The sequence below is a fragment of the Condylura cristata genome, unplaced genomic scaffold, assembly GCF_000260355.1.
Source record: "Condylura cristata isolate star-nosed mole 26May11 unplaced genomic scaffold, ConCri1.0 scaffold00018, whole genome shotgun sequence".
Lineage (NCBI taxonomy): Eukaryota > Metazoa > Chordata > Mammalia > Eulipotyphla > Talpidae > Condylura > Condylura cristata.
This window is the reverse complement of record NW_004567119.1, coordinates 34,553,817-34,573,038: the sequence shown is the minus strand read 5'-3', so window position 1 is coordinate 34,573,038 and position 19,222 is coordinate 34,553,817. Positions and strand designations below refer to the sequence as shown.

At 38.3% G+C, this 19,222-nt stretch overlaps 1 protein-coding gene across 1 annotated transcript in view; it reads right to left on the bottom strand.

Annotated features, from left to right (window-relative positions):
* Window positions 1-285: 285 nt before the first annotated feature.
* Window positions 286-19,222, bottom strand: part of KIF14 (kinesin family member 14) — a 42,611-nt gene continuing 23,674 nt past the window's right edge. The window contains exons 21-29 of the mRNA XM_004685251.2: window positions 16,555-16,655; window positions 12,283-12,377; window positions 10,156-10,380; window positions 9,785-9,969; window positions 6,308-6,463; window positions 5,661-5,783; window positions 3,412-3,486; window positions 2,552-2,687; window positions 286-2,216 (exon numbers count right to left, since the gene is read on the bottom strand). Coding sequence (XP_004685308.1) covers window positions 1,855-2,216; window positions 2,552-2,687; window positions 3,412-3,486; window positions 5,661-5,783; window positions 6,308-6,463; window positions 9,785-9,969; window positions 10,156-10,380; window positions 12,283-12,377; window positions 16,555-16,655 — 1,458 coding nt within the window. The 3' untranslated portion in view covers window positions 286-1,854. The remainder of the gene's footprint in view (window positions 2,217-2,551; window positions 2,688-3,411; window positions 3,487-5,660; window positions 5,784-6,307; window positions 6,464-9,784; window positions 9,970-10,155; window positions 10,381-12,282; window positions 12,378-16,554; window positions 16,656-19,222) is intronic.

The window sequence follows — 19,222 nt, the reverse complement described above, 5'->3', positions numbered from 1 at the left end:
CACAGGAGGGTATTACCCCTTTGTAGGAGAGGTGGGGGTGAGAGGCAGGTCTTACCGTTACTAAGTAGCTGAGGCAGGATTCATACTCCAAATATGTGTCACTATTGCATGTGGAACCAAATCTATTCCAACATCACCAATTCAAGAGAGGCAGGCCATTGTTAAAAAAAAAAAAAAAAAAAACTCCTATGCAAATGTCATGTTATTAATATTTATTTGATATATAGTACTAGATAGCAGGATAGCAGTTGTCAAGGCAGAGCCTTGAAATTTTGAGTCTGCAATCAAGAAAAGATAATCAGTAAAATTTTAAAACCTTAGACCAAGAGATAATTCTGAGGCTGGAAAGATTAGAGGCGTTCCCTTTATAACATTTTACTAGTGCACATGATTCTAATAGCATTCATTCAAATACTATCTAACAATTTACTTGAGTATAAATATAAATATACAAAATTTTACAACATTAAAAGGTTTCTGACCAACACAGTCACGAGAAAGGAGAACGACTCAATAAAGACTGTAGAGATGAAAACGCCTACTCTGTTCCATGAGGGCATCCATCAGTGAGCTCCCCCCCAGAAGGCCTTCTGTGACAGCTCTACCTCAGGAAACTTGATATCAAGTGCTGCATGGCTGAATACTACCGATAAATATATACACACACGGGGAACTTGTATTCAGAAAGAAAACAAGCTCAAATGCCAAACATTAAAAAGGAAAATGAAAGCAAATTTGCTGCATTGCACCATCTTAAATACCTGTACATGGTTCATTAATATTGTTCTCACTGTGTTTATTTACAACCTCCCCCCCAACAAGGAATCACCAAATTGTTTCCTGATACTAACAGCCAGTTTTCCCTAGTTTTGCCAATGTGCTATTGGTACCTGCAAGTGCAAAGGGCGAAGGAAAGGATCAGGTCAGCTAAGAAGGAAACAATCGTTCCTTAGAAACTGCCAGCTATCACCCACACCCCAACAGAATGACTCAGTGTCTGTTCACATCACACATAAGCTTGCGGTCAAAGATGTCAAACTATTTCTTAATGTAAGATCCCCCCAAAGAGTATCAGCATTAGCACTTGATGGTAGACACATGTTTTCTTCTTAACTGAAACATCAGAAGGATCTTGAATCTTTAACAAATCATGAACAAACTCTTCATTACACCTTTAACAAAACAAGCAAAACTCCAGCCTCTGCGCTGGCAGTACTAAACTAGCTTTAAATTATAGTCAGACAGTGTCCACCACGATGGCACAGATTAACTATCACACTGGTAAGTCATATTACTAATAAGTATGTAATGATACTTGGGGGGGAAAAAAAGGAAACTTCCCTTGAGCACACTACTCAAAATGGCAGTTTACCCTTCAACAGAGTTGTGGATTTAATGACACAAGTTAAACCTCCTTAAATTTATGTGGGTAATGTCCCCCTAAATCTCAGAGAGAAGGTACAGGTAACAAAGGTAACTGACTGCTTAGGCTTTTTACACATGAGAAAAATAATTATTCATAAACAGGCTAGTATATCAACGTTAAAGATCAATATTTAAAATTAAAGGGAAGGTGAAGCCAGAGAAATAACCCTTCAGTAGGTTTTAAACTCCAAATTTCATTCTATTATGACAACGTTCCAACCCCTATTTATGGTAAACACTGTCTGCTGAGACACTTCGGAGGGCAGGTCCAGGCACCCTGAAATTAGGATTCCATGAAGCTTAGACTATTCAGACCCCACGGATGACCCCACAAACGTGGACTTCTTTGCAATATACGTGTTGATTTCTCACTTAGAAGGCCCAGTGCCCTGTCACTGTCCCACGCCTGTGCATCAGCCCTCACACTCCTCACACCCACTGAGTGCCCCTCGCTGTGCATTCCTCTGAACCCGCTGAAGCTGAGCCCTGGAGCTCATAGACACGCTTCGGTACACCCCTGACCCTGCTGGAGGCAGCCCTGCTTGAGCTAGGTGATGGGTGTCCTCTTCCTCCTCTGGAATGCTTATCACTGGTCTCCCAAGGCTTCAACAAAGCAGGTCTTTCTTCAGATTCAAAACATAAGAGGAGCGACTTGGCTAGAGATTCTAGTTCCCTGAGGTCACAGTTGTCAAGTGAAGGGGAGTGCACAACACAATCACGTCCAACATCCCTGGCCAGTGAGCAGATACATTCCACACAGTTCCTGAGAAGATTTACGTCACTGTGGCACCCTGAGTGAGAAGAAACAGTTAAATAACGTTTTTGGGTTTCCTCGGCTATTTATTACTGCTGTATGACTCCAGGTATCTTTTAGGTTAATTTGACCTTATCAAGACAATTCTAAACTGCTTAAGATCTGGTAGCACCTGATTTCTTAAGTCTAATTATTTAGGCAGAAGTACTTATATATATTAAGTGGGAATTCAATGACACAGCTTCCATTTTGGCAATAATGTCAATGAAGCAACTTTAATTAGGTTAGTTAATGAAATGACACAAAAAGATGTGAAAGTCCTTAAATCATGAAATTCAATCTGATTAATTACAAATTTCATTTTAAGTGTACCTTTCAGTGTAGAAATAACAACTTGAATAGCTTGCTCTAAGCAATGTTTTAACTTCAAGAATTTTGGGGCAAGATTGGTGATCTTCAAATCATGGTATGCAGGATTTTCTTCTTGTACTTGAGTTTTGAAACTTTTCTGTATAAATAAAGTTAACATTAAAAAAAATAATAGGATAGTTGGCAGTAAATCTTAGTCAATATGATTTTAATTACCAGAATTTTATCTTTAAGAAAGAGAATGAGTTTAATTTCTCATCAGGACATAACTATTTTTACAAACAAAACCAAACTACAATAACGTCAATTTACAGTTTTCAAATAAATGAGAGAATTTTCATTAATTTAAAACCAAAGTTCAGCCCACCTTCTACAGGAGAATGAAACAAAACAACCCTACCATTTACTATCCAATATCAAAGGTTAATTAAAGAGTTCACCTTTATATTCTCCACTTTTTAAAATAAAATTTTAGGCCATAGAAATTTCTCTCCTCTTTAATTCAATGATTCTATACATGTAGTTTATACTTTTCAATTTTAAAATCTTTGAGCAGATTAATTATTAAACACAATTTTTTTAGCCTATAATGACTAGTCCAGCAAAAGCAGACAGTAAGAAACAAGAAACACATAAAATACTTTAGTATAATCAACATTTATATAATATCTTAACCATTACTAAAACTAGCAAGTCATAGCATCTAACAGGAAGTACCTGCAGAGTTATTTTAAATATTTCAGTAAAATGTGCACTAAGTAATTATCTGGCTAAGGATAAAACTGAAATGACATTATCTACACAAATCATATGAGATGGCAAAACACAAACAAAATCAGACATAAAAACAATTTAAAACTCACTGTTTTCCACTCAGCAAAGAGGTTTTCCAGAGACCGGGCCAACCCTACAGCATGAGCTTTCATTTGTGTGGTAACCTACAGAGGATGTTAAGATATTTTATTAAACAAATCATGATTTAGCAGTATAAAACTCCTAGCAGTGTATGGGAGCAGACAGGTTAAAAGATTGTCGTCTGGAAGTCAGAAGACTCAAATTCTATTTCTGGGATAGCAATTTACTAGCAATTGTAGCTAAATGAGTAGAAATTAGTTCGCTCATGTAAGTGGAATTTCTTCCAAAATAAATTGCAAGTTGATTTCTACATGAAATATACTCTTTGAAGTCTGTTATGCTAGCATTATCTTATATTTATGTTACTTGTAGGAATAATATTTTCAAAACTTCCCTTGGAAGTGTTGGGGTAATTAATATACCAAGCAAAATTATGCCCTGAGAACTTTACATCTGCAGCTTTTCCTGTTTTGAGATATAACTGACATTATCACATTGTATCAGTTCAATAGGCAACATAATTTGACATATGACATGATCACAGTACATTAACATCCACCACCTCACAGAATATTTTTCCCCTGGTGATGAGAAGATGCAGCATCTCAGCAGCTTTCAGATGTGTAATACTGCAGGTAAATGTTGGCCACCAACTTATACATTACACCCCAGGGCTTACTCACCTTATACCTGGAAGTCTGCACCTTTGAGCGCTTCACCCATTCCTTCTCCTTCCCCTTCTCAACCATCAAGCTATTCTGTTTCTGAGTCCTGGGGTGTTTTAGATTCCACATATGAACGAGATCAGACAGTATTCACCTTTCTCTAACTGACTGGTTTCACTTACGGCTGGCCTATTATTTGATTCTCAATTACAGCTTATTCACTTTTCAGATAAGGAAACAGACCTGGGGTCCCAGCTCCCCAGACTCCCAAGCTAAACTCTCAGCCTTTGCTTTCACGCTGCTCAATGCTGCCCCCTACAGTGTTTTTCTCTCAATATTTTTCCAGGAGGTTCTTTTTAAGTATTTAATCAGCTTCATCCAGGCAGTTTTTCCCTAGGTCAAGTCAAATTTCCACTATGGGGTACAACAAAGAACACTCAAATTCCTTATCCTACCTCCAAACCCCACTTCCCCCAGTGTTTTATTTATTTATTTATATTTATAAAGCTACTTATTTAAATAGTTTTAAAATTGGAATCCCAGTGCCTTATTTTGAGCCTATTTTTTATGTCTTCTGATATTCTGTTTTTCTTCTGTAGGTGCCTATGAGTATTTTTAAGCACACAATTTTATTACATTTAAAAAGATGTAACATTCTAAAAGTCCAAGCTTTTCTGCCACTACTAATTCCTATAAGTTTGCTGTTCATGGCATGAACAACGATTTATGATCTCAGTTACAGAGCACGCTGAGTTCTGAAGCCAGGCAGATAGCGTATAAAACCCTGGTTCAGGGCAACGGGGCTTTATACTGGGGCTGGGGCTGCAGCTAGTGAAACTCCCTGCATGACAGCAATTGCTTCTTGCGGGAGGCTCACTACCACCTTGTGGAAAGCACCGAGTCAGTAATTCCACCAGACTGTTTAAGAAACAAGGAGCTGCCAACCTGTGACACAGGTATTACTACATCTGACAGATGAAGAAACAGACCCAGAGCGCTCAGGGACTCCTACCATAATGGCCGAAAGTTACAGGTGTCATGCACATTTTCTACTGTCAAAACCCAGCCTGTCCTCCCGCACCACCTCTAGGACTGCATTGGCTTTGGCCTTCAGTGTCCATTAGCTGGAAGAGGTGGAGCAGAGGCTGACTTTAGGCCTAAGGACTCATGTCACTGGTTCTATATCTTCACTGATATATACACTTTTCACTATGAAAAGTAACTTAAGCGAATGTCCCAGGCAAAATATTAATTTCAAGATACTAAGTCAATAAATTGGTCATTCCCATTCTGAAGTGGAACAGGACTGACCTAAACAAAGATGAGGTAGAAAGAGACAGATAATGAACACTAGATGTCACTGCCTCTCTCCACTCTGGCCAGCAACTAGCAAAGAACTACAATGGACATTTTAATAAGAGTAACTTGGGGAAATATCACAATAACACAATAGCAGTCTCTCAATAAGAAAAATTCAACACAAAGCAAAATATAAATATTATAAACATCTAATTCTGTGAGTTAAACTGCTGCTCAAAATCAGCTTTGTATGTTACATGGTGCCAGGTAAAACATCCTTTTATTTCTCTTACCTCACTTTGGATACACTGATTTAAAAGTTCATGCTGAAGTTCTTTGGCTTTTTCTATTATAGAATCTAATAGAATCTTCATTCCTAAGTCTACACCGTCATCAAAAGCATCCATGAAATCCTCCTAGAGAATGTTTTTAAACATTAAGGGGTAGAATTAGATTTTATATTAAAAAATATCAAATTATTATGTCTTCTGCTTATTTTAGGACTAATACATCTGAAGCTTATTCAATTCAATTAAAGCTGGAATAAGAAATAAGTCTACAAAGAAAGAAAATAAGCAAATCTGTTCTTTAGCATTAAACATGTAACGTGGTAGACAATGTCTGTGAGTTTAAGCGGGAAACTGCGTTGCTAGGACATAGTAACATTCTAATATTATGTTTTCAATGGTGTGAATTAAGGCCGTGGTCAGTTTTCTGTGATTCCTCAGCTCTGCGTTGTGTTCCCTGGCTGAGTAAACGCTTCATAGTAGATGGCTGTTGTCGAACTAAAAATCCAATATGAAGGCTCCAAAATTACCCAGTATGTTCCACATTTAGAGCAAACAGTTTTAAATCTTAGTTTTAAACTATGAAAAGACTGCGCTTTTTAAAATAGTGATACTCTTAGCAGAAGCTTTCAAAACTCATGTTGCTAAATTACCTGGACACCAGCAGCCCTGTCACTGCTGCCCGGGGCGCACAGCCTGCTCCCCGTAAGGGCTGCCAGCTGCCCCACGCATCTCACAGCCTGTCGTACAATCTGGGCAACTTTCGTTTGAGCCTCCTTTACCATTGATGGGATCTCTGAACAGCATCCCTGTAAGATAAAAAAGGCGCAGTATCTGAGGTCATCAAGAGAGGTAAAGAAAGGACTAACAGCCAGCTGCAGAAAGCCCAGGTCCCTTCATTGTCACCGTGATGAAACCTCTTAGGCCTCTGTCTGAACCAGAGAAAATGCAATTTTATAGCTAAAGATGGTGAGGCTGTGGCAGAGGGAGCCTCAGAGTCCGACCCTCAGACACCTTACATGAGCAGGCAGAAAGGACACGGGAACACCAGGAGGGCCAAACGGTGGCTCTTCTGCTTTTAAGCTTTTCCTGCTCAACCGGCCCCTGACAGAAGGTTATGTTTGACTCTCTTGTCTAGAGAAAGGATCGTTTTATTATGTATTTGAAAACAACTAGTTAACATTCACTTATAGATAAAAACATCACAATTTCACACCTTCAGAAAGGTTCCAAAATATAAACACTCTGTTTCTCCCTAAAGAAAAACACTATCTTCCCCTCAGAAATAGGGATACTTTTCTCACTTTGTAGCTCAAGAAATGATATAAACAAACATCTAAGACATTTTCCTCTTTAATATGTTTATGATATAAACTTGGAACAGATTGATAAATACAGGCAATGACTAGACCAAAATAAAAACCTGAAAACACACCTGGAGACCAAGCACAGCACATTCTGAGAAGCTGGTGCAGGGCTGGCAGGGTAAGTCCAGAAGCTAGTATGCTGGACCCAAGAGAGGACTTTTCTAAAGGAGGCAGCACCCTCTGTAGCAACAAGGGCACCCCCTGCTTTTGGGCATGGGGAATGCCTTTAGCTTTGTTTAAAAAGGACTATGGAATAGAAGCTAAAAGGGAGTCACGCTCTGACTGCTGAAGATGCAATGTGTAATTCAGCTTTCTGCACTCTTAAAGACATCTTTTTTTATCAGAGGAGAAATAAAAGGAGAGAGGAAGGAAGGGGAGTGGGAAGAGAAGTGGCAATCCCTCCCAACAAAGGCTGCACCAGGGACGTGCGCCGAGTGGCAGTGCCTGAGCTTTTCTCCACGGCCTGCCCACTTAGAGGCTCCAGAATACTTCTCGTGGCCTGCTTCCTGCAGCATGCGAATGTACTGCTACCAGGGAAGGAGTCATAAAACATACTCAAGCAGAAAGTGTAGTCCCCAAGTCCAGTTTTGCCAGCTTCATGCAAGCTGTCTGACTTGCCCTCCTAGTGACCTGTTCACTCCATCCTCTGTAGTATCTATAAAACATGTCTCACCCAGCAAAGGCAGTAACCTCTGAGTTCAAAGTGCCCTTCCTAAAGGATGAAACACAATAGAGAAACTACATGGTGGTTCCTGGAAAGGGTGCTTTCTTAGGACATTAGGGCCTCCTGATCTTCACAGCAACCCTGCCAGCCAAACCTGGTTATTTTAATTTTCCAAGTAAGAAAACAAGACTCCAGTGGTTAAGCAGTTTGTCTAAGGATATATAACCAATTTAGCAGAGGTCAAATACTAGATTTCCAAAAGCTGATAGTGGGTTTTGCACATTCGATTGTTCCTATGAGACCTCTAAAACCGGTGACCACCCACATAGATCCCAGTCTGGTTTCTACCATCGAACACTCTTCAAAGGAGCTTCCTTTTCTAGGTTGGAGCCTAAGTCAGACCCTCAGGTTCTGGGTCCCTAGCTGTACTCTGGCCATTTCCTCTCCATCCCCACCCTGCAATTTCATGGCTCTGTGCTATTAGTGCTAATCCTTCATCTGTTACTGCACCCACACAGGCATGCAGTCTACTCAATACTCTCACTATCAGTGTCTCAAGAGATACATCATCCAGAGTGAATATTCAATCAATAACAAGCAGCTACCATATCATGAGTCCTTGTAAAAGAAGACACCTGCATTCCCCCTACCTGGCCAACACTGACTGTTCACCAACATGGAGAGGTCTACAGATAATCATATGGTGTATTAATAGGCATAACGGGTAAAGTACAGGGCTATCAGAGAAGAAACAGAACAAAGACGTACCCAAGTCTTAGGGAAACCAGAAAGACCTCCCAAAAAAGAGTAATGGACATTTAAAAATAAATAAATGATTTCAGTTTGACTAACTGCATTAGTCAAAAAGATCTAGATATCCAAATCGCAGCAAGAAAATAGCCTACTCAGGAAGCATCTGATACAACTAAACTTCTACTCAGTGACAGAATATGGGATTCTCTTGGTGGGCACTATAAGACAGAGCTGTCCAAATATTCTAGAACATGTGTTAGGCAGTCTAAGTATCCATTTGTTAAAGTGAAACCTATTTCTCCTCTTGGCATTTCCATAACTGTTCCTCATACATTCAAGGAAGCCTTATCAGAGGAGTCAACCAACATGGCAAACAACTTGCTATCCTCCAACATCAATTCCCCACTTCTTCTATAGTAACAGAATTCCTGACTTTTCATTTGGCATATGGCTCCCCAGAATAAAAAATACATGTCCTAGTCCTATTTGTGGCTAGGTGTGGTTGTATGATGAAGTACTGGCTAAAGACACATACATGGAAATGTCATAATGCAATTTCCAGAAACTTCCCTTAAAAGAAGACACATTTGGCCCTTTACTTCTTTGTCACATTCTTTATCCTGCACTGAACTCAGACGAGCTCCCCACCATGGACAGCTGTGAAGCAAAGGCTCGTGCTTTAGGTACAGAAGACAGAGGCCCTGGCAGGAGTATGAATCCCAGGGACTTTGTGGAGCAGTCACCAGATCTTCTGTGACAGAGAACAAGCATTTGTTTTGCTTCTTCCTCACAGTCAAGTCTAATCTTACCTGACACAGGTTAATAGAAAAAAAAAAAAAAAAAAAAACAACAACTTTCCTTGTCTCTAAGTCAGCACAAGTTGCAACCCAGTGCATAACCAGAAACACTGCCTGTCTTCTCAGCAGCCCTCACTCAGGTCAGCATGGCATGATGGGAACACTGGGCCCAGGATGCCTGGATACAGTCCCAGCTCTATCACTAAGGCTATACTGCATATCCTCCCTGTACCTCCAATTCCTTGCCCATCAAATGGTGATCGTGACAGTACCCACTGTTGTCTGGGGCTGTGATAAAAGTTAAATGAGATAGCATTTGTAAATGACCTAATGATCATTTGTAAATGATCTTCCAATACCTGGCACACAGAAAGCCAGGAAAGGTCTTGACTCAATGAATCAATTGTCTACAACTTCAGTCTCAGAATTATGAAATCAATTATGAAAATCCTACATATGTAATTTTGGGGAAGATGTAGGCAGTAGAAAGCCAATAAATGTTTAGTGAATACATGAATCTTGCCAATAATGATCAGCAAACCACCTTACCTGCAAAAATAACTGAAAGTAGCTTCCTAGTTTTGTGACTTCCTGTCTCAATTCATCCCCGAGTCTTGCGGTGCTGGTCGAAGGTGGGATGTCACTCAGCCAGTGCTTGAGTAGCACCGCAAGGTGCCAAAAAGCACACGTGACCTGGAGAATGAGCGACTGGCTTGCTCGATCAGATGAGAGCACTTTGAAAGAAGGAAAATTATTGGAAGAAATAATCTCCAAATCAAAGAACTCATGCTTGATTACCATTAAAACATGTAAACCTGGTCAGAAAATGCATGTCACATGGAACAAGTCATTCAAAACAAAAAGCAACATGCAGAAAATCATCATGCACGTGAGTTAATAAAAGCAATGAGGCTGCTTACAGTTCTCTTGACTTTCTTCATCTTGTTCCTCATAAGCTTTGGAAATGCAAAATAGTCCATTATAAATTTTAAGAAAATTAGTAATCAGGCTGTCTGCCAGTGTTTTTTCTTCATCATGACTCTGTCCAAGAAAATCTAATGATGAACAAATCAATTCTTTGCAAATTCCAGGAAGAAATGATTCTGCTGAATTTGAGTAAATGGTGCTTGATTTTTCCATTAAACCTACATAGATAGAAAACAGCCATTTAAACCTTTTCTTCAGGCATAATATTTATTTTTTTTAGATTTATTTATTTGTGCATACAGAGCTGGGGTACAGGCCAGAGGCTCAGGGGCGGAGAGAGGCTTCACCAGAGACAGAGTGGGGAGCAGAACAGGCAGATCGATGAAGTACACTGTTGAGGGGAGCAGCAGGCAGGTCAGGAGAGGTCTGCCACGCCATGTGGTCCCCTCCGGGCAGGCGGGAATCGAACTCATGCGGAAGTGGCTTTAGCTTCTCAGTGCTGTGCTTTAAACCGCTGCACCACCAGGGAGGGCCAGGCATAATATTTTTTTAAAAATGTATTAATATAAGCAATCACTGTTCTATAAATTAGAAGTAGATTTGTCCTCAGTTTAAGACATCCTGATGCCCATATACCAAAGAGAGATCTATTCCATAAAGGAATCAATTAACCTCTCAACAACAGCTGCTCAACTGCACTACAGATGACAGAGAATCCAAATACTCCATGTGGAAAAAACAAACAAAGCCAGCAGGTAAACTATAAATCGGAGTCATTCAGCAGGGGAGGGGCAGCAAGGCAGAAGAACACAAGAGTCTGTGGTGATGGTTCAGAGGTGTCTTGGTGGTAGTAATTTCAGGGGGACAACACCTGAGAGGAGAAATCAAACACTGTACAAAAATGAACAATGACGTAAAAATATATAAATAAAATTAAAAACAAAATAAATCAAAATATCCCTTGTCACCACTGCCTTAATCTCCTTCTTTACTTTTTGGTAACACCTAAGGAACTGTGCACTGGTAAAAATAATGGCAGGTACATCAATTAACATGAATACAGTAAATACAAGTTTAATACATTCACAAACTGGAAAAGTAGGAAATGATAGAAGAAACATCTCAGTACCCCTAAAGCAGTTCCTTCTCTGGGTAGATGATGACCAAAACAGAGAAAGATCAGTGACTGTGGACAGTTAATGTATCACTCTCTGGGAGACAGACTCAGCAGAGTTTTCTAAGTGCTATCCAAACCAGAAGTTAGTGGGAAAGCTTCAAAGAACTTTGTTTAGGACCTCTAGAAATAACTTTATCCTAGAATGCTAACGCGAATATAATGAGTCTTAGTTAATACACAAGATGAGTTTTCTGGCTCTTTCCACACTAACACCACTCTAGCAAATGGGAATGTTCCTAAAACTGATGGGCTAGTTTCTCCAGAAATTTCTTATTCTTTTATAAACATCTATGTCTGTATTTTCTTTTCTTCTCTCCTTTACAGAAATGGTAGGATATTATACATAAACTTCACCACTTTGCTTTTTTTTACTTAAGAAAATAATATTCCAGGCCTTCCCTAATGGTGCAATGGGTTAAAGCGCAGCACTGCAAGCTGGCCACAATCATTTCAGTGCCAACCCCCCCAGCCCCGGAGGTGATCTACCTGGCGCGGCAGACCTCTCCTGACACAAGCCCCTACAGTGTACTTTGTCAGTTGGCCTGTTCTGCACCTCATTGTCTCTGGTGAATCCGCTCATCACCCCTGCATCTCTGACCTACACCCCAGTTCTGTATGCATAACTAAATAAATCTTAAAAAACAAAAACAAAAACAAGAAAATAATATTCTGAAACCCACTGCTGGACACATTCCCATGTCTTCCATATTTGAATTAGCCTCTCTACTAAAAGGGTTTGAAATAAATGGCACAGTCCAAATGAGTGGAAGGGGAAGTGAAGGGAGTAGAAGCAGCTACCCAGTCTACTCCCCTCATTTAGCAAAAAAAACCCCGGAAGCTTGTAGAAATAAAACAATTTGTACAAGAACATGAAACAAGGTGATGGTAGGGCCAGCACCTGATACTTTTCTCAATAATGAGAAATCTGATAAAAAAAAATTACCTGATGAATGTGAAGAATGCAATTTTTGTATTGGGTGGACTTGTATGTCTTGTAAACAACCAGAAATTCTTCTGTTTTTCATCAAACTCCTGCTCCTAAAAAAGGTAAATCCGTAAGATAAGTAATTACTATATACTATATTTTCCAGTTTTCTAGGAAAGAAAGATATTGCAAATGTGTTTTAAAGAAACATTTTTATCAAGAGTTGGTTAAATCCACTTGGCCAGGTGAGCAAGAATTTACAAGGAATTGTTACAGGTATTGCACAGTTAATAAATGCGGGAAGTGTGCATGTCAATGACTGTGTGTGGGCGTGCTGGCTTAAGGGCCACAAGTAAGGAGAGAAATTAAGGAAATAATTACAATAACGTGGTAACCTTAAGAGCACATGGAGAGCTGTGGTGACTTAGGTGAAGAACTTGGCCTGGCCAAAGGCGGCAGAGGGCTCCCAAGCACAGCGACCCTGAAGAACAGGGGTCGCCAGGCAAGTGGGGAAGAAGCCGGAAACCATGATGAAAGAAAGCACTGAGAGCAAAGAAGAGCCCTGCCGGGCCAGGAGCTAGGTAAGGCCTGAGGCAGGTGTGCCAGGATTAACTGGAGGCTCACAGTGGTCACCAATGAAGGAAGCTTGGATTTTGCCCTGGGAAGGATTTTAAGCAGGGACCTAGGTAAACAAGCCTCTGAGTAAACATTTCTACACAGTGAAAAAACAGAATCATAGCAGAGCACAGTGGATGAAATTCTCTCTCCAACCACTCTTTGCTTTTCCTTCAGCCCATTAACATACTCAAACCTTTCCCTTGAGTATGACTGGCTGGCTAGCTGTTATTTTTCTCTCCAACTGCTTCTGTGAAAACCAGGAGATATTTCCCTACTCTCATTCATCTATTAATTTTCTAGCAACTCCAACTCAAGACCCCCTTAACTACTTGAGCTGTGACCTGGAGCAAAATCCAAGGGACACACTTCCTAAGAGAACTGTCTGTTCCTGCTGGCTTTTTACAGAAACCATTTGCTGAAAGGATGGTTAAAAGAAAGCATTCTATCTGTAATAGTCCAAATTTCCCCATGAATTCCTACAAGAAAAACACAGAAATATGACTGGTTATAGGGGGAGAAAATATCAGTTCTCATTGGTGACAAGTTTTCTGTATTTGGAGTAAAAGGACAGGGCACACTGTCACTGTAAGTCTAAACTAGGAAAATTTAGTTTTTCCACCCTATGCTAGATAAACAATGTATAAACTGAAATAAAGAAGAAAGTTGCCACATTCCTTTTGAAGAATTTTTACTTAACTTTGGGGGAAATTTTACTTTTAACTGTTAACAGTACATATTGAAATTTACAGGCGGCCAACCCAGTCTGTTTTATTGCAGGACAATGGCAGCAGATCTTTGCTCATTCGCAGTTCATAATTAAGGATCTGTCAGTGTTTCCGTTACCTACAACCATTCATAGTTTGCAATTCTGTCATAAACATTCTTACAAGGCTGAAACTTCATATACAAGGTCTCAAGCCAAGAACAATTCATTTTCTGAAAAAATTATACTTTTCAATTATAGAAATTCTCAGAATAATCTCTGCCAAATGAAAATACCTAATTTTAAAATCTCAGAAAATAATAAAGCTTGATTTTTCAGTAATAATTTGAATTTCTGTTGATTCACCATTGCCCTACAAGTTAATGAGAAATAAGGTGTAGATCATCAACTTTAAGTAGGCTAAATTTTGAATGTTTAATTAATTATTCATACTCATACTATATTCCATAATTCTAAGTACACAAAGTTTACATTTGTTTATAATATAAAGTAAGAAGCAAACATTCATTTTCAAATCCAAAGAGATTTCTCTTTGAATTAATCTGTAGTTCTTTCTGGTTTGAATTTTGGGGAGTCCCATGGGCCATATTTAGCTTACTGGAGTGCCAGAGACCAGCAGACTTTGCAGTTCTCAAGACAAATCACCTGAAGATATCATTATCTGTGTATTGTATTAGTTCAAAAATTATAAATATCCTCTTAATTTTAGTCAGTATATATTATTATCAACATGTAGTCATCTATTAACAGTCCAATAAAAATAAGGATTGTCATTTACTGAACAGCCATCACTGTAGTAGGGTTTATCTCTGTCCTCATCACAAACAAGCAGCGTGGTATCCTCAGGCTCATGCTGGCCATGGAATAGCAGCAGAAACAGCTGCCTTTTCTATGTGATCTCACTTAAGTTAGCCATGAGCCCTGCAGAGTGGATATATACTACTGTGTCCATTTTACAGATGTAATGTTCCTGCCCGTGGTCATAAAGAGTACAGGTTAGAATTCAGGACTCTGATGTCCTGAATGTGACTTTTTTTTTTAAAGATTTATTTATTTGTGCATACAGAACTGGGGTACAGTCCAGAAGCTCAGGGGCGGCGAGAGGCTTCACCAGAGTCAAAGTGGGGAGCAGAACAGGCAGATGGACGAAGTACACTGCTGAGGGGAGCTGAGGGGAGCAGCAGGCGGGTCAGGAGAGGTCTGCTGCGCCATGTGGTCACCTCCGGGGCAGGCGGGAATTGAACTCATGCGGAAGCGGCTTTAGATTCTCAGTGCTGTGCTTTAACCCGCTGCGCCACCAGGGAGGGCCCGAATGTGACATTTTTTATCATGCTACAATTGTAGGAGCTACAGGGTGCCCATATGCAAGGATCTCAATCCATTTAAACGACATGCTTTGTATTTCTTTCACCTTGAAGTATATAGCTATTATGTGCCCATAACATAAATGTCCAGATCTTATGCCTGGGCTATTTTCTACAGTAGCATAGCAGAAAACAATTAAAACAGAAGTAATGGGAAAGTGTCACCATAAAATTGTCTCATTTCTCAGAGATTTTATAAATGAGTTTAAAATAAGCATCATCAAAAATAAGAGGCCCCCAAAGGTTTGGAAATCCAAAAGGATTATGAGCTGCAGTCAAAGGCAATGATGTCTAAAACAACCATTTCACCAGAAAAAGTTACCATCCTCTCTCATGCAACAGTGGCCTAGGGTTTAGCAATCAAAAATATCAAGGCCTGATATTTTTGGAGTAGATTCTGAATGCCAGCTCTTCCCTTATTAGTTTTGTGACTTTGTGCCAAGTTACTTAACCTCTTCAAATCCCCAGTTTCCTCATCTGTAAAATGGGGGTACTAGCATTTTGTGATAAGTACTAAATGAGATAAAGCCTACAAGCATCCATAAATGTTCTAGAGAATGATAATGCTATGCCATGGACCTTCACATCTGAAAGATTCCCAAGTCCCTCCATCAAAGTTCTATATCTGGATGTCTTCTGTCAACCTCAAACTCATCATATTCAAATTAAACTCATCTTACCCTCTACTTTCCTCATCAGTTGAACAAATGAAAGCCAAGATTCATCCTTCACCTCTCATGATCCACAACCCTACACCAGTGGCCTCGTCCTGTTGGTTCTGCCTCTTGGTTGTATATAAAACCTGACTCTGCTCCCCAGTCCTTGACCTGATCTTAATTCAGGTCTTTATCAACTGCATCTAGTTTCCTTAGTTCCTGGTCATTGAGGACAGGGGTTGATTTTTTATTCATCTTTGTATTCTTCGGATGTGGCAGACAGTAGTCTTGTTTAAAAACCAAACTAATAAATATTTATTTACAAAGAAGTGTTTAAAATCCAAACTGAGAAGCTAAATTGTTTCAAGACTAAGGCCTTTCTGTTATGCCTTTTTGCCTTTCTATAATCGAAGCATCAGAGGTCTAAGCAGAACTAGTATTTCCTTGAAAAGCATCTATTCATTGTGAAAGTCTTTTATGTTTGTAGTTAATAAGCAACATTTGTCATATATAGAAGTTCTCTGTCATCATGATTTATCCTCCTGTGGTGCTCATACTAACTTGCCTGCATTTAAAATTCTATAACTTACAATAAAATACCATAGACTATGCCAAGTTCTTGAGAAAGGGTAATTTAAAAGTTATAAACACTGTTCATGTTTATAGGAAATAAGATTTATCCTCCTCTAAGTTTCTCTTAAGACTTAAATGGTGAAACACTGAATAATATTTGTTCCTATTCTAACTGACTGACAAACAATTTAATGCTCTAAGTGCTGTAATTTGAACAGTAACATACTATTTCTCTTATATTACTGGGTTTCCTTCATCGACATATCCATCATGACAACAGACAGTTCTTTTAAAATAAGGAAATGATATATATGTATACCAAGAACAAGAAAACCAATAACTTCCATGTTTTTACCTCCTTCTAGAAAATGAAGAAACTGGTATATTTGTAATGTCAGGTTCCCATTCATCTCCAGGGTCACAAAAGACATCTTCACTCTTGCTACTACTATTACTCTAAGAAAAACAAAATATGTAATTTCTATTAATTATGGTTTAAAATGCTCAGTACAGCTAAGAAATATGCTAAATATGCTGCATTTAAAGCATGAAATACATTACAGGTCATCTAAAAAAATCACATCCCTAATAAAGTAAGAAGTCAATCACATAATGCTAGGAATTATATTAAAAGAGATCTACTAATAAAAGCAACAGAAATCATGAAATAATTAAAAAATTATAATAAAGTGGGTATTTAGGAGACATAGTAAAGAAAAAAAGGATAAAACCCTCTGGGGAGAGGTAAAAAATAATTTGACTCAGTCACTTCCTGGTTGAATATATAGATCATGATAATCACCTATATTTTAATTTAAAATATCTAAAGAATACTAATTAAATTTCTACAAAATACTATATAGAGAAATAGAATACTTCTATGGAAAAAATAATCAAAGAATAGTGCAATGAACAGCTGGAAGTAGAAAGTGAGGTGATAATGAGGGTAACTCACCTACCAGATTTCAATGCATCAGTGAAGGTGAGAATGAGCAAATGATCAGTATCATTTTTTTGCAATTCTTGTAAAAGTTTAGGAATTATAAATACATATAAACACAAAAAGTGTAAGACAATATCCCCTCATCATTTAAAGGTAAACGCCATCACTGTTTTTGGTCTGGTTCTGTTCTTTTTGGATTTTCTGTTATGAATATACCTTGCACTCTTGAAATTAACCTTTAAAGTAGTCTTTAAATATTCTTTGATCTTTTCAGTCTTTGTGAGCTTATTTTGTGTTTCATCAGTTATTCTGGCACCGAAAGAACTGACATTGTTTTTTTTTTTTTTTTTTTTTTGCTATGCTCTAGAACAGTTTAAATGGGAAAGGTATCATCTGCTCTTGGGAGTTTAAAAGAGCTAACCCATTAAACATGACTGGGAACAGCACTTCTTGTTTCTTATTTTTGTTTTTGAGACTAGTTCATCAACAAACTTCAATTTTTGAATGGTTATTCATCTTTTAAGTTAAACTTCTTAATTTATCTCTTTGTACAGAGCATTTACTTCCTAGAAATTTCTCAAATTCATTAGCAAAAAATTTTATATGTAACTTAACATTGAAACACTTTTGTTATCTTTATTTAATGCCATTTCTCATTCCTAAAATCACATATTCATCTTTTCAGACTCAAAGGTTGCATTTATTAATCTCTAATTCCTTCACTATTATTTTATTTAGTATTATTATTATTGCTTTCCTTTGCTTATTTTTCCAGACTCAGTTAACTATTTTCATTTTCCACTACAGAATTCAAGCATTCACACTAATGTGGCAGCATCCTGTAAGTTTTTCCAGATAATATCTACAGTATTATTATCTAATCATTGTAGAATGTAATTTCTTATGGAGGAACACTTTAAAGTGGTATTGGACAAACAGTAGCAATACTGTTTGCAAGCTGCAACTATTTACTAAATATTTAGGGACAATAACACGGAGAAAATTCACTTTACATTCATATCTCTCACAAAATACCACAGAAAACCCTATGAGACTCAAAGATATTAATACTTAACATTTTTTTTAATGCAGAGACTTGGGCAAATGTTTGTGTAACAAAATAAAGCCAAGAAAAAGTCAACATAATCACTTGCAAAATTGTTCAAAGGACAGAAAATAAGTACCTCAATAGAGGATCAAGTTTTCAGATTCACTAATTCTTAAAATATAAATTAAAACAAACTGGTAACATTGACAAATGGCATTATTTTGGGAAACAAGTTGTCAGCAGGCAAAGTATAATAAAACTTCATAATTTTTGGTTCCATTTGAAAGTAACATTAAAACTTAGTATGTGTAAACTGGTGGTGGAAACTGCATGGGGACCACACCTGAGATGAAAAGCACACATTGTACAAAAGTGAAAAATGATGTGAAAAATACAGAGAAGAGGGCCCTCCCTGGTGGCACAGTGGGCTGAAGCGCAGCACTGTGAAGCTGTCTGCAGCCACTATAGTAACACTGTAGTTCAAGTTCGATGCCCAGCCAGGGAGGTGACCCACAAGGCGTACAGACCTCTCCTGTCTCGCCGGCTGCTCCCATCAGCAGTGTATTTCAGTCGATCTGACCGTCTCTGCTCCCTACTCTGACTCCTCTAACTCCTCTGACAGCCCCTGCACCTCTAAATCCTTAAAATATATTTATATAAAAAATAACTTAAAAAATTTCTAAAACTTTTTATGTGCATATTTTTAGTTGAGGTTATTAAAAACAGCAGATAATTGGAAACATGCAAAAGCATAGAAATGAAAAAATATAAATACATGAAAATCATCTTCTTAAGGTACAGAAAAAACTTTATATGGTGCAAACTGCTTACAGCTATCAAATTTCATCTTAACTGAAGCTTAAATGGAAGTTTTTAAGAACATCATTATAACTGAACAGATTTAGTACTAAATTTCTAGATTACAGTTTTGTTTTTTTTTTTTTAAAGATTTATTCATTTGTGCATACAGAACTGGGGTACAGGCCAGAGGCTCAGGGGCGGCGAGAGGCTTCACCAGAGACAGAGTGGGGA